Source organism: Eschrichtius robustus, chromosome 19 (genome assembly GCF_028021215.1).
Source record: "Eschrichtius robustus isolate mEscRob2 chromosome 19, mEscRob2.pri, whole genome shotgun sequence".
NCBI lineage: Eukaryota > Metazoa > Chordata > Mammalia > Artiodactyla > Eschrichtiidae > Eschrichtius > Eschrichtius robustus.
Window position 1 is genome coordinate 18,273,625 of NC_090842.1, and position 16,582 is coordinate 18,290,206.

The 16,582-nt window shown below is 39.8% G+C and overlaps 1 protein-coding gene across 2 annotated transcripts in view; it reads right to left on the bottom strand.

Moving 5' to 3' along the window:
* The window catches only part of UTP4 (UTP4 small subunit processome component), a 32,647-nt gene that overhangs the window by 12,483 nt on the left and 3,582 nt on the right, over positions 1-16,582 (bottom strand). For both annotated transcript variants that reach the window (XM_068528753.1, XM_068528752.1), the window contains exons 3-8: positions 16,366-16,557; positions 11,261-11,345; positions 9,528-9,617; positions 6,349-6,560; positions 972-1,143; positions 769-860 (exon numbers count right to left, since the gene is read on the bottom strand). In XM_068528753.1, coding sequence (XP_068384854.1) covers positions 769-860; positions 972-1,143; positions 6,349-6,560; positions 9,528-9,617; positions 11,261-11,345; positions 16,366-16,557 — 843 coding nt within the window. The remainder of the gene's footprint in view (positions 1-768; positions 861-971; positions 1,144-6,348; positions 6,561-9,527; positions 9,618-11,260; positions 11,346-16,365; positions 16,558-16,582) is intronic.

Genomic DNA, 16,582 nt, shown 5'->3' on the forward strand with positions numbered 1-16,582 from the left:
GTTGAATGGAATGTAGAAGCAGGTAGTGGGAAGAAGAGTTTCTAGCCTGGAAAGATGACTGATTTACCTAGAAGGAACACTGGAAGCCTGGATTCTCCTGCTCCCACCCACAATAATAAAAAGTCCAGCCTTGGGCTTCCCTGGTGGTACCGTGGTTGAGAATCCGCCTGCCAACGCAGGGGACACGGGTTCGAGCCCTGGTCCGGGAAGATTCCACATGCCGCGGAGCAACTAAGCCCATGCGCCACAACTACTGAGCCTGTGCTCTAGAGCCCATGAGCCACAACTACTGAGCCCACGTGCCACAACTACTGAAGCCCGCGCACCTGGAGCCCGTGCTCTGCAACAAGAGAAGCCGCCACAATGATAAGCCCGTGCACCGCAACAAAGAGTAGCCCCTGCTCGCCACAACTAGAGAAAGCCTGTGCGCAGCAACGAAGACCCAATGCAGCCAAAAATAAATAAAATAAATAAATTTATTTAAAAAAATTAAAAACAAACAAACAAACAAACAAAATCCCCATAAACCACACCTACTGGGAAAAGGGAATGATTTCCCCAGAAATTGAACTAGGAATGCTGCTGTAAATCGCTTGGCCCCTGTAAATATCTTTGCCAGAGGCTTGCCTTAGAAAGAGAAGGAAGAAAGAAGAAGAAGGTAACTACAGAAGGCCAACAGATCTGCCCAAGAAGAGTGAGCTGTGCTGCCTTACGGGACAGGCAGACCGGGAGATGAGGGCGTGGTGGGCATTAGAGGATGATACTTACATGGGGAAAAGTGATTTTTCGGAGAGCAGCATCATAATTCTTTACCTCCACCTTCTCCATGAGAGGACGAATGACTAAGTGGGTGTCTGTGCCTGGAGCGGGAGGGAGAGGAGAAAAAATATCGGAATTAGAAAAAGTCCCACATGAAAATAACCAGAGCTGGGCAGAGTAATGAAGCAGCCCCGGCCAAGACTGAAACCCACCTCCAGATATCAGCGCTATGGGGCTGTGGGCCACGGCTCGCACGTCGTGAGTGTGATGCTGAAATGGCTTTGTCCGCACCCACCGCTTCTCACTGCTGTTGGAAGTCACAGAGACCAGCTGAAAATGGAACACTGTCCCCTCGGCTGTGCCCACCACGAAACTGTCTTCTTGCTGAGAAAGTAAATCATTAGGGAGGTACATTTGAGCAAAACAGGGCCCAGTTTTAAAAATATTCCCCGAGGTTTTCTGTCTGGGCAGCTTAGGGGGAAAACCTATGCCCAGAATTGGAAGGGAGGTTGCAGGGGTCTTTTTCCTCCAGAAGCTAACAATTCCATCAGGGGAGCAAGTTCGCGCATAGGTAACAAAGCGCCCCCTACTGACAAAATTAACAGTAAGTACTTCAAACTGTTAGCGTGCTTTCATATAATGCAAACCAGACCTCATTAGAATAGCAACAATATTGGGGAAAGGGGAGGGGTCACAAAACTGGCAGTCAAAAGACTGAAGCTTAGAAAACCCTAAAATTCACTGTCCTCTTCTTAGAGATGAAGAGAGGGTGGGCTGAGGAGGGGAAGTGGCCTGATCAATATCACAAAGATGCAGGTTCCCTGGTCCCCAGTTTAAGGCTCTCTCTTGTCAGCATGTTGAGCACGAGGATTTCTGTTAGTTTTAAAAGGTCTTACTGTGTCTACAGCTACTTTTTAAAATTCCTCTATAATCTCAAAACCATTTTCATTTTAACTCGTTTTTAAAAATGCACATAACTTTGAGTAAGAAAACAAAACAGGAGGCTTGATAGGGTAGTGAGAAAAATCAGAAACCTAGATCAGTAGTTAACCAATCAAACAGTGTAAAGAGTAGGTGAGCCAGTCAAGAAAAGTGAGATGTCTGAACACATGTGAGCATGTAGCTGCCATCAACTACACACTGACTGTGCTAGGAACGTTGTATGTCATATCATCTCTAATCCTTCAATAACCTGCAAGGTTAAGTATCATCTGTCCTATCAGGAGAAACTATAAAAGACTGAAATGAGCATAACAAGTACTGGTGTCCTTATCTGGTGAGCCCTTTGATTGTCCTAGAGCTACTTTACAACTCCATAAATTGTAAAAACACTGAGAGTGATGCAAAACATTCTCTTGCATAGAGATGCAAAAGAATTTTGCTTGGTAGAATGCAGCTGATGATTGTCCTGTGGACACTGAGTCCTGCAACAATTTGTAAATCATTTCAGCCTTCCTGATGGCCTTACATAACTGTGTTCTTTGATTTCTCCCTTAGAACTGCTTGTAACTTACTGGTTCCCTCATTAGTTAATGAGTTACAGAAAATCTCTGACATACTTCCATTTCATGTTTGGATGAGTTATGATGTTACCCTTTTCCCCCCCCATCATCATTTAATAGCCCTTTACACAGATAAGGAAACTGGAATTTCAAGAGTTTACCTGTCTGTCAGTTTACAGACGTGTATCTGCCGCCAAAGCCTCTGGTCCGGGCACAGGCCTCTCCCTCACCTCCTCTAAGGATACTATTTGAAAACCATTAGCCTAAGGCAAAAGTGGAAATACTGAGCTGCTTAGGAATTCACACACTCTCTCCATCACCTCCACTAAACAGTTCAAGTGGCTGTTTGCTCAAAGTACTACCTACAGAGAAGAACTGGGAAGGGAGGCCTATCACTCCACATTCTCTTTCCCTGAGGTGGAATCATAAAAGAACTGAAAAGCAAACAAAAGAAAAGGGCTCTCTTGGGGTGCAACAGGAATGAAGCAAGGGAAAACCAGACCTGGGTGGGGGGGGGCGCACAAGTGCACGCACGCGCGCACACACACACTAACTTAATCAAAGAGTGACTGCTTCACACGGAACAAAAAATCTCAGGACTGACCTCTAAATGAAGGCAAATTTTCCCTACAACTCCCTGCAGGAATCAGTACTTGCCTACTTGATGGAGGTGAAAGGCTTCTAAGAAGATCAAAGGACTGGGTGTTTGCCACAATTCACTCTTTAGTCAATGAGAAACCACTGAAAAGAAATCTAAATATAACCATCTGTTCTGGCAAGAGAGTATGGAGAAAAGCCTTGAAATTAGGACTGGTGTCAAAAGAGATGTGAAAATGGCAATAGCACACTCGCTGTGCCAGACACTCTACTTAGCACTTTACAAGCACAACCCATTTAATCTTTCCTCAGACGCCATGCAGCATGTATTACTAACTTCCTTATTCTCACAGAGGAAGAAACTGAGACTTAGAAAGAAGCAACTTGCCCAAGGAAGACACGTAGCTATTAAGTGGTATGACTGGGATTCAAACCCAAGTCTGCCCAACTCCAGAGTTTGTGATAAGCATTTTTGAGGACTGGAATTTGTACAATTGCATGTTTCAATTGAAAAAAAAAAAGTACCACAATCCCTTGATTCTCAGGCACACATTTTCCCACATCTTAACATCTCTGAAATCAAAATATATCTGTTAACCTGTGTTATGTGACATCTTCAGATAAAGAATGAACATCAAAACTTGCAGAATACGGATTTCCCTCGTGGTCCAGTGGTTACGAATCCACCTTCCAATGCAGGGGATGTGGTTTGATCCCTGGTTGGGGAACTAAGATCTCACATGCCACGGGGCAACAGAGCCCACGCGCCACAACTAGAGAGAAGCCCGCACCACAACTAGAGAAGCCTGCACGCCACAATGAAGAGCCTGTGTGCTGCAAGGAAAGATCCCACGCGCCACAAGGAAAGATCCCGCAGGCCATGACGAAGATCCCACACGCAGCAACTAAGACCCGATGCAGCCAAATAATAATAAAACAAAACAAAACAAAACAAAAACAACTTGCAGAACGGTTGTCAAAAGCCTAAAAGAAAATCTTGGGACTATATTGGAGCATCTTCTACCAACACTGTGGATGGCTGGGAGGCATGTGTGAGAAACATGGACCCCAATAACTGAGTTCAAGTGATTCAGAGTCCAACTCTGAACGTGAAGAAGTTCTAGGAATACCCTAATCATTTTATTTCACACATACTTTCCTTTTTATATACGCGTAAGAGTGATATAACAAAAAATTTCTGTTTAAGTCTCAAGAAGCTCTTCAATAAGTAAAATATAAATTTTATGTTTAAAAAAGCATTGTGTCAGTTTATATTATAAAAGCTTATATTACGTGCTTATAAAATATGAATTTTACATTTAAAAAACCACTCTTCATAGTTTGATAAAAGTATTTCTTCTTTCCCATGATAACAAAATTATGACATGTTACAATCATTTGTATCTAAGACTTAATGCAATAGATGGGCTTCCCTGGTGGCGCAGTGGTTGAGAATCTGCCTGCCAATGCAGGGAAACGGGTTCGAGCCCTGGTCTGGGAAGATCCCACATGCCGCGGAGCAACTAGGCCCGTGAGCCACAACTACTGAGCCTGCACGTCTGGAGCCTGTGCTCCGCAACAAGAGAGGCCGCGATAGTGAGAGGCCCACGCACCGCGATGAAGAGTGGCCCCCGCTTGCCGCAACTGGAGAAAGCCCTCGCACAGAAACGAAGACCCAACACAGCCAAAAATAAATAAATAAATTAAAAAAAAAAAAAAAGACAATGCAATAGAGTAATATAGGCACAAGGTAGAAGATCAGACAGTATAAAGTGGTACACAGTACAAGTTACACCTGTCTTCCACCTACCCCCCAAAAACTTTCTTCCAGAAACTGTCATTATTTGCATTTTCAATATTTCCAAAGATATTCTATGTATATACTAGCAAAACTGTATACACATAGAATATGTTTCTTTTCTTTTCTCTTTTTTTTTAGCCATGCCGCGCAGCATGCAGGATCTTAGTTCCTTGACCAGGGATTGAACCCACGTCCCCTGCAATGGAAGCGCTGAGTCTTAACCACTGGACCGCCAGGGAAGTCCTAGAATATCTCATATATAAATATCTAATATATAAATCTGCTCTACCTTTCCTTAATACACTATTATATACTATATTATACACTGTAATACTGTTCTGCTTTTTCCCCTTACCAATATATCCTGGAAATTGTTCCATAGTAATAAATATACATCTTCTTTGGTCTTTGAACAGGTGCATAATCCTTCAATAATTACACTTTAAATAGTACTAAATTTAATAATTAAGTCTTACTGTCTAATAATTACAACCACTTTGGATCAAAACTCTATTTTAAAAGGAGAATTCCTCCCACTCATTTAAACCTTGACTTCAATTATAGTTTATATGTGACATCTACATGTTTTATAGGGCTTTAGCACTAACAAATTGTTCTCATGGAAAAACTGTGGAAATGGGATAGGAACATTCTACAGGCAAGAAAAGCAAGCAGGAGTGATCTCTACACTAGAAACACTTAAGTAAGAAAATAACACTCAAACTAATTACGTAAAGATAACAGATCTAGTCAACAAACCTCAAAGCTCAGACAGAGAGACAAATATCATATAATATCGCTTACATGTGGAATCTAAAAAAATGGTACAAATGAACTTATTTACAAAACAGAAACAAAGTCGCAGATGTAGAAAACAAATTTATGGTTACGGGGTGGGGAGAGAAGCGGGGGTGGGGATGATAAATTGGGAGATTGGGATTGACGTAAACACACTACGATATATAAAACAGATAACTAATAAGGACCTAGTGTATAGCATAGGGAACTCTACTCAACACTCTGTAATGACTTATATGGGAAAAGAATCTAAAAAAGAATGGATATATGTGTATGTATAACTGATTCACTTTGCTGTACAGCAGAAATTAACACAACATTGTAAATCAACTATACTCCAATAAACATTAAAAAAAACCCCAAAAAACCTCAAAATCACTTCCTGTGCCTCACTGCTAAAATATCCAAAGGTTTCTGATTAAGAATTCATGTTACAAGATGGCAAGAGGCACACATGTTCAAACAAATCTGCTTTAACTCCTATACAAATAGGAGAAAAATCAGTATTTTTGAAATCACTATAAAATTACCTTCTAATGTTCCAGGATAGGAAGCAGAGCAGTCAGGCAGAGAGAGGAAATAGCACTTCTCAAGATTCTTCTAGAGTACTTGTGCCCTATCTACAATCAGACGGGGTTAACTGGGGACAGGGAGTGTCTGAAGAAAACCTCTCTGCTAACTAATCGTTTAGAGAATATTCTCTAACTAACTGTTGGAGAATAAGTGGTCAGGAAAATTGTGTGGGTTTTCAGATGCATCGTCCTAAACTCAATCTTCCTCCACTACAACATTCAGGATTAGGGAACAGTGTCTGTGGCACACCACTGACACGACCTTCTCTACTCATGCCCCAGGGTGTACAGGAACTGCTCAAAAAGGGACTATACTCACATCAGATATGGCAATGGACTGCACGTCAGCATTTGCGATGAGATGATTCTTCACAAGCGTCCCGGTAGCTGAGTCCCAGAACTGCACCTTCCCAGCAGAGTCCACGCTTATGACGGTGCCATCGGACAGGAAGGCCACGCCCCATATGATACACTTCCGCTTAGACACACCCATATACTGCCTATCCACAAGCATCTTATGAATAGCGCTCCCTGAAAAAGAAAGCAAAGCCTGCATGTGAATGGCACTTATTTCTCCTCAGTCTTCAGAAGCTGCCTGTGGTAGGCATCTGGTAAGTCAGCTGCCTGAGCACAGACCACAGAGAGCCAGTAAATAGTGGTTATGGTGAACTCAGTATTGGAACACCAAAATGGTTCCCTGAAGAAGAAGGGCAGCGGTGGGGGGGGTGCAGACAAAAGGAATTTTTGGTGCGGAGGTGAAATGGAAACGAGACATTTGAGGCTTCACTGAAAAGCAGCCAACTGCACACACACATTACACTCTGCTCCCTTCCAAATCCCCATGAGAAAGGGAGAGAAGACAATAGTGCCAAAATTTGGGGAACTGGAAAGCAGACACGGAGTAGTAACCGACTTAGCAGAACCCTAAAACTTAGTCCAAATCAGCAGTAGGAAAAGCCAAGAAACCACCTGATTTATACCATGGAATCCTCAGAAGACTCAGCAACTGGTGACTCCAGATAGTCTGGAAACAGAGGTGACGCACGGAACACAGATTAAGTGAAATGTTATAACTCTGTATTGAGAGCACCAGCTTTCTTCTTAGAATGCTGATGGCTGGGCTTGTTATCACCAGGCAGGAGAACAAAAAACATTTCTGAGAAATATGACCAGCACAAGAGAAAAGATCTAAAGAGCCTGTCTTGAGAGCATCCCCAAACTAACAGTCCAGCCAGACCACTCCTCAACGAAGCTCAGATGTGATCAGCGCCACTCGTGCGGTGATGAGAGGAACCTCCAGACACGGGAGGAAAGCCTCAAGGTGAAAGGCAGAGGCCCAACATACGACCAGAAAAAAATAAACAACAAGGTGGGAAAAAGCCAGGGCGAAGAACACTTCACAAATATTACCATGAATAGTCTTGGAGAAGAGTTAGTATACTGTATAATGAGACAAAAAGAGAATGTTGTAAAAAAGAACATTCAGGAAACAAAAAAGAACTCTGGAAATGAATGGCAGAAATGAGAACCTCAATAAAAGGACTGAAAGATAAAAATGACAAACTCTCCCAGGAAGCAGAGTAAGAAATTAGAGATGAAAAATAACAAGGGGGAAAAAGAAAAAAAGAAAGAAAGAAAATTAGAAGAGCCAACATTCCAGTAATAAAATTCCAGAAAGGAGAAAATGGAGAGAAACTCCTTTACAAAATAATTATAAGAATTTTCCTCAGAAATGAAAAACATGGGTTTTTGGATTAAAGGAACCTACCAAGTTGTCCAATACAATTGATGTTAACAGATCCACACAACAAGAAACATAATTATTACATTTCAGAACAGTAAAGATAAAGGGAAGATCTTAAAAGCTCCCAGAAAAAACCAACCACAAAAACCCACATAAAGGATCTACCCTCAGAAAGGCATCAGAGTCCATAACAATACTAGAAGCTGGACGACAATGGAACCACGGCTTCAAAATTCTATGGAAAAATAATTTCCAACCTAGAATTCTTTCTCAGAAACCCTTTCTCAGGATCCATCAAACAAAGCGATAAACTAAGAAAGTGAATGACTTGGCAACAGGGAACTCTACTGGAGAAAAAAGCAAAGGGGATCTCCAGAATGGTTGAAAAACCAGAGTTCAAGATCTCAGAGTTGTGCAGTAGGCCCAGAAACTGGCTCCACTAAGCTGGAGCAGGGCAGAAGGCTCTGGGAGAGAATCCTTCAAGGAGATAAAAGTGATAGAAAGAAAACCAGATGTGGGAATTCCCTGGCGATCCAGTGGTTAGGACTTGGCGCTTTCACTGCAGGGGCCCAGGTTCAATTCCTGGTGGGGGAACTAAGATCCCGCAAGCTGCGCAGCGTGGCCAAAACAAACAAACCAACAAACAAAAAACAGGAAAAAAACCCAGATGTAGCTGAGCCTAAATCATACAACTGGAAGAATGTGGAGATGAATTAGTGAGATATATATATATATATATATATATATATATATATATATATATATATATATATATCTCAATCACACACACACATACACACAAGAGAGACAGAGACAGACACTCAGCATTAACAAAAAGCATACAGGAAAGGAAAAGAAATTTACTATGCAAGTTGTATCTATATAGTCTAAAAATAAAAACATCAACTGCTAATCTGAACAAAGTTAGAACACAACCATACTGGGAGGATCAGGAGGAAATATTGCTACATGTGGCAAAGGGCAGAGAAAGAGGGTTAAATAGTGGAAGTCAATAAATAATGGGCTAAAACTGAAAAAAATAAAATAAAGCATTTTAAGCGTACTATGTATAGCATAAAGATAAATACCAAAAGAATTAGCTAAGAGTTGCAGGTGGCTGCCTTTGAGGAGTGGGAGAAGGGATATAGGGGGACTGCTGCTTTTTTGTAACAAGACTTAAGGAATTCTTTGACTATATGCATATATAACTGATAATAAAAAACTTGCTCAAGCACTAAGGAAAAAGAAAAAGGCGACATGCCTGCCCTGTGTTTCCTCTCATCTTAGTGGGGAGTACAGACACAGCCACCTAACAAGTTGAAGTCAGTCTCCTCACTGAAGGAATCCATCAGCCAATTCTCTAGGCCAAGGACAGAGGAAGCACGTTGTTCTCTATCTTTCTGATCTCAAGTCTCACCAACTATGTTACCAAGATCTTACGTTCCTTAAATACAGACACCCACTTTTACAAAGAATTGGTATATATAAATAGGTATTCTACTGATTGCTCATAGTAAATGTCTCACCGGTTGAGGGCAAATTTTAGAGTGAATTCTTATGATGAAAAATACTGTATTCCATTGAAGAACCAAGATTCCCCTAAAAGCAGCAGTAGTAATCCAACAAAGAAGTGAAATTCATGGTGGCATCTCAGAAGGTTCATGAAAGCATAAGGTCACAAGCTTCTGGAAACCCAGAAATGTGACTCTGACAAACAAGACCCACACCCCAAATGAACTGAGAAAAACAGTCACCTGATTTGACATCAAACACACTAATGTAGTCTATGGAGCCAGCTGCAATGTGGGTACCAGCGGGATGCCAGCTGAGGCTCAGTATTCGACCTTGGGAGTTGTACAACAAAAGAGAAAGTGACATACACATAAATATACAGCAAAGGGTAACTGAGTTCTCCTTCCACAAAGATCTACAGGGCTAGCATTCTATAGTCTTAAAGCTCATTTACTGCACTCTTGCAAAGGACTGTTTTATAACAGGTGAGGGACAACTTTGCCCTGGGACCCACGATGACATATTTGATACTTACTTTTAATAATGGATAAATGGTTGATGGGAGTATAGATAAGCACAACCTTTTGAAGGTGATCTGGTAGTAACCTAACAAAATTTAAACGTGCAAATTTGGCATGGTAATTGCACTGGGAATTTAACAAAAAAGAAATATTTACAGGAATGCCCAAGTGTATATAAGAATGTTCATTACAGCACTGGCTATAGTAGTAAAAACAAAATTAATATCCATCAATAGGAGTTTGGTTAAATAAATTATGGAACACCATAAAATGAAATGCCATGCAGACTGGCATGACTGACACAGAAAGATGTCTGTGATACATCAAATGAAAAAATAAGCTGAAAAGCAAGTGCAAGCACTCCTGTGAATGTATTTGTCTATCTGAATATACAAAAAAGTCTAGATTAGTTCCAAAATGTTGCCTACAGAGTGAAATGAAACACTCATTTTCTCTTTCACACTTGGCTAAATGCATGACATTTTTACCAAGCATTATATCACCTTTGTAATTAAAAAAAGAACACCCAGGAGATATTAAAAACAAACAATACAGGGATCTGATTAGCAGAGGATAAATATTACTATTGGATACAGAGAACACATCAGACACTACTCTCTAGAAAAGGAGTCAGGGTGGGATAGGGAGGGTGGGAGGGAGACGCAAGAGGGAGGAGATATGGGGATATATGTGTATGTATAGCAGATTCACTTTGTTATAAAACAGAAACTAACACACCATTGTAAAGCAATTATATTCCAATAAAGATGTTAAAAAAAAAAAAAGTGGATAATAGAAAAGGAGTCAGCAAACTATGGCCCAAAGGCCAAATCGGGGCCACCACCTGTTTTTGTAAATGAAGTTTTACCACAGCACAACCATGCGCATTTGTTAAGTATTATCTAGGGCGACTGTGGTGCTATAATGACAAGAGTTGGCAGAGACTTATATGGCCTGCAAAGCCTACAATATTTACTAGCTGGTGTCTTCACAGAAATAGTTTGCCAGCCTCTGTTCTGGATGTCAGTGTCAGTCAGTCCAGGTGGAACAGGGGCAATTGTTTATAAAATTCCCCCATTCAACTTGAATGTACCAGTAGAACTGAGAACCACAGCTCCTAAAGAAAAATCCGAGTTTTGAGACTTTATGCACATTTGTTAAAACTTCACAAAAATAAGTGAGAACTAACAAATTGATTTACACAGAAACACTCGCTTTCCTATTTTGGATTGTTAGTTTCCTGTATTATTACTTAACCAGGCAATCATAGCTATGCTACACAACGGAGAGGACCTGAGCTAAGGATAGCACCTAGCACATACGCTGCACTCACAGAAAGTTAGCATATAGATAAAATATTACCTGGACCCATGGGAAAATATCCCATCCCCAGTGGCACAGAAATATAACTTCTTGTTAAGACTACTCACTGCCCCACCACAAATAACCCTTACTTTTCTGACGATCAAAATTTCTTTCAAACTGGATTTTGTCTGGGGTGATCTGAAATAGTTTCACAGATCCATCTTCGCAGCCAACCTATTATGGAAAAGGGGTAGAAAATAAAGAAAGCATTTTGTAGAACTAAATATATATATTTACAAATATATACATTTCCTCCTTCAAGCTAACACTTGTTCTGAAAGAGAAAAATAGTTTGTGAGAGGGAAAAAGCACTGGTAGCAAGAAACTGGTAGTGTGTTCCTGGCAGTCTTCATGTCCTAGCCAGAAAGCAGGCCAATTCGTGGCCCAATTCCTGAATAGGACATGGAGGAGAAATAGGATTTCACAGGATGTCTCTGCTAGACACCCACGGCCTAAATAAAAGACCCATTAACTGTGTCACCTAAATGGAGATACGTCAAGATATTACAAAATAGTACAAATTTTAAAAAAATCATAAACCCATCACAGAAAACTAAAACTCTGAAAGTACCCAGTCTAATGGTAAGAATGGGGGGCGGGAAGTCTTTCCATTGTATATATGTACCACATCTTCTTTATCCATTCGTCTGTCGATGGACATTTAGGTTGCTTCCATGACCTGGCCATTGTAAATAGTGCTGCAATAAACATTGGGGTGCATGTGTCTTTTTGAATTATGGTTTTCTCTGGCTATATGCCCAGTAGTGGGATTGCTGGATCATATGGTAATTCTATTTTTACTTTTTTAAGGAACCTCCATACTGTTCTCCATAGTGGCTGTATCAATTTACATTCCCACCAACAGTGCAAGAGGGTTCCCTCTCCACACCCTCTCCAGAATTTGTTGTTTGTAGATTTTCTGATGATGCCCATTCTAACTGGTGTGAGGTGATACCTCATTGTAGTTCTGATTGGCATTTCTCTAATAATTAGTGATGTTGAGCAGCTTTCCATGTGCTTCTTGGCCATCTGTAGGCCTTCTTTGGAGAAATGTCTATTTAGGTCTTCTGCCCATTTTGGGATTGGGTTGTTTATTTTTTTAACATTGAGCTGCATGAGCTGTTTATGTATTTTGGAGATTAATCCTTTGTCCGTTGATTCGTTTGCAAATATTTTCTCCCATTCTGAGGGTTGTCTTTTCATCTTGTTTATGGTTTCCTTTGCTGTGCAAAAGCTTTTAAGTTTCATTAGGTCCCATTTGTTTATTTTTGTTTTTATTTCCATTACTCTAGGAGGTGGATCAAAAAAGAACTTGCTGTGATTTATGTCAAAGAGTGTTCTTCCTATGTTTTCCTTTAAGAGTTTTATAGTGTCCAGTCTTACATACAGGTCTCTAATCCATTTTGAGTTTATTTTTGTGTATGGTGTTAGGGAGTGTTCTAATTTCATTTTTTTACATGTAGCTGTCCAGTTTTCCCAGCACCACTTATTGAAGAGACTGTCTCTCCATTGTATATCCTTGCCTCCTTTGTCATAGATTAGTTGATCACAGGTGCGTGGGTTTATCTCTGGGCTTTCTATCCTGTTCCATTGATCTATGTTTCTGTTTTTGTGCCATTACCATATTGTCTTGATTACTGTAGCTTTATAGTATAGTCTGAAGTCAGGGAGTCTGATTCCTCCAGCTCCGTTTCTTTCCCTCAAGACTGCTTTGGCTATTCAGGGTCTTTTGTGTCTCCACACAAATTTTAAGATTTTTTGTTCTAGTTCCGTAAAAAATGCCATTGGTAGTTCGATAGGGATTGCACTGAATCTGTAGATTGCTTTGGGTAGTACAGTCATTTTCACAATATTGATTCTTCCAATCCAGGAACATAGTGTATCTCTCCATCTGTTGGTATCATCTTTAATTTCTTTCATCAGTGTCTTATAGTTTTCTGCATACAGGTCGTTTGTCTCCCTAGGTAGGTTTATTCCTAGGTATTTTATTCTTTTTGTTGCAATGGTAAATGGGAGTGTTTCCATAATTTCTCTTTCAAATTTTTCATCATTAGTGTATAGGAATGCAAGAGATTTCTGTGCATTAATTTTGTATCCTGCAACTTCACCAAATTCATTGATTAGCTCTAGCAGTTTTCTGGTGGCATCTTTAGGATTCTCTAGGTGTAGTATCATGTCATCTGCAAACAGTGACAGTTTTACTTCTTCTTTTCCAATTTGTATTCCTTTTATTTCTTTTTCTTCTCTGATTGCCGAGGCTAGGACTTGCAAAACTATGTTGAATAATAGTGGTGAGAGTGGACATCCTTGTCTTGTTCCTGATCTTAGAGGAAATGCTTTCAGTTTTTCACCATTGAGAATGATGTTAGCTGTGGGTTTGTCGTATATGGCCTTTATTATGTTGAGGTAGGTTCCCTCTATTCCCACTTTCTGGAGAGTTTTTATCATAAATGGGTGTTGAATTTTGTCAAAAGCTTTTTCTGCATCTATTGAGATGATCATATGGTTTTTACTCTTCAGTTTGTTAATACGGTGTATCACATTGATTGATTTGCGTATATTGAAGAATCCTTGCATCCTTGGGATAAATTCCACTTGATCATGGTGTATGATCCTTTTAATGTGTTGTTGGATTCTGTTTGCTAGTATTTTGTTGAGGATTTTTGCATCTATATTCATCAGTGATATTGATCTGTAATTTTCTTTTTTTGTAGTGTCTTTGTCTGGTTTTGGTATCAGGGTGATGGTGGCCTCATAGAATGAGTTTGGGAGTGTTCCTTCCTCTGCAATTTTCTGGAAGAGTTTGAGAAGGACGGGTGTTAGCTCTTCTCTAAATGTTTGATAGAATTCACCTGTGAAGCCATATGGTCCTGGTCTTTTGTTTGTTGGAAGATTTTTAATCACAGTTTCAATTTCATTACTTGTGATTGGTCTGTTCATATTTTCTATTTCTTCCTGGTTCAGTCTTGGAAGGTTATGCCTTTCTAAAAATGTGTCCATTTCTTCCAGGTTGTCCATTTTATTGGCATAGAGTTGCTTGTAGTAGTCTCTTAGGATGCTTTGTATTTCTGTGGTGTCTGTTGTAACTTCTCCTTTTTCATTTCTAATTTTATTGATTTGAGTCCTCTCCCTCTTTTTCTTGATGAGTCTGGCTAATGGTTTATTAATTTTGTTTATCTTCTCAAAGAACCAGCTTTTAGTTTTATTGATCTTTGCTATTGTTTTGTTTCTATTTCATTTATTTCTGCTCTGATCTTTATGATTTCTTCCCTTCTGCTAACTTTGGGTTTTGTTTGTTCTTTCTCTAGTTCCTTTAGGTGTAAGGTTAGATTTTTTATTTGAGATTTTTCTTGTTTCTTGAGGTAGGCTTGTATAGCTATAAACTTCCCTCTTAGAACTGCTTTTGCTGCATCCCACAGGTTTTGGATCGTCGTGTTTTCATTGTCATTTGCCTCTAGGTATTTTTTGATTTCCTCTTTGATTTCTTCAGTGACCTCTTGGTTATTTAGTAACATATTGTTTAGCCTCCATATGCTTGTGTTTTTTACGTTTTTTTCCCTGTAATTCATTTCTAATCTCATAGTGTTGTGGTCAGAAAAGACGCTTGATATGATTTCAATTTTCTTAAATTTACTGAGGCTAGATTTGTGACCCAAGATGTGATCTATCCTGGAGAATGTTCCGTGTGCACTTGAGAAGAAAGTGTAATCTGCTGTTTTTGGATGGAATGTCCTATAAATATCAATTAAAATCTATCTGGTCTATTGTGTCATTTAAAGCTTCTGTTTCCTTATTTATTTTCATTTTGGATGATCTGTCCATTGGTGTAAGTGAGGTGTTAAAGTCCCCCACTATTATTGTGTTACTCTCGATTTCCTCTTTTATAGCTGTTAGCAGTTGCCTTATGTATTGAGATGCTCCTATGTTGGGTGCATATATATTTATAATTGTTATATCTTCTTTCTTTGTCTTTAATGTTGGCCAATTTGATTACTATGTGTCTTGGTGTGTTTCTCCTTGGGTTTATCCTGTATGGGACTCTCTGTGCTTCCTGGACTTGGGTGGCTATTTCTTTTCCCATGTTAGGGAAGTTTTTGACTATAATCTCTTCAAATATTTTCTCTGGTCCTTTCTCTCTCTCTTCTCCTTCTGGGACCCCTATAATGCGAATGTTGTTATGTTTAATGTTGTCCCAGAGGTCTCTTCGGCTGTCTTCATTTCTTTTCATCCTTTTTTCTTTATTCTGTTCCGCAGCAGTGAATTCCACCATTCTGTCTTCCAGGTCACTTATCCGTTCTTCTGCCTCAGTTATTCTGCTATTGATTCCTTCTAGTATAGTTTTCATTTCAGTTATTGTATTGTTCATCTCTGTTTGTTTGTTCTTTAATTCTTCTAGGTCTTTGTTAAACATTTCTTGCATCTTCTCGACCTTTGCCTCCATTCTTTTTCCGAGGTCCTGGATCATCTTCACTATCATTATTCTGAATTCTTTTTCTGGAAGGTTGCCGATCTCCACTTCATTTAGTTGTTTTTCTGGGGTTTTATCTTGTTCCTTCATCTGGTACATAGCCCTCTGCCTTTTCATCTTGTCTCTTTCTGTGAATGTGGTTTTTGTTCCACAGGTGCAGGCTGTAGTTCTTCTTGCTTCTTCTGTCTGCCCTCTGCTGGGGGAAGTCTTAAGTCTGTGCTCAAAAATTTTTTGAGAAACACTGGAAAAACATGGTTCCACAAGTTGACTTGTAGAAGGACCTATCAGAAGTTTTGATATACTTATGTGTGTTGTGAATCTACAGAAGGATTTAGTATGCTGTATTTCTGAAACAAAATTTATCATAAAACACAAGGCACAACAAAACAAAAAACAGTTTCTACATCTCTCAATTCCAAAGAACACAGTTTGGGAAATGCAGAACCAAACTGAAACCTATGGTTTCATAAATGAATCAACAAGGTCCAAAGTAGCAGCAGAAAGAGTGCCAAAGGACAAGGGATTTTTAAATCCCCAATAAGAACCCCAATCTTGTACCTCGTATTGGAATCCAGATACACTTGCTTGCTTAGTTGCTGGAATCTAGCTTAGACTGGAGTTGCTACATGCTATAATATAATTTCACCTTCCTATGAACATAGGGAAGCAAGTTTAAGTGGGCACAAGAGAAATCTTGGTTTGAATTACCAGTAGTTGCTTACTGACCAAAAGTTGAGAGCCATTGGGGCTGGCAGCCATGCTCCAAATGGGTCCTCCAAAGGCATCCATAGCATACTTGATGTTTAACGCCTGCAAATCATACTCAATAATCTCTCCATTGAGTCCAGCACTAAACAGTCGCTGTCCGTTTGCCCAGCACAGAGCTTCCGTAGCCCGAGACTCATGACCTGGGAAAAACTACAGAAACACCATAACTTTTCAA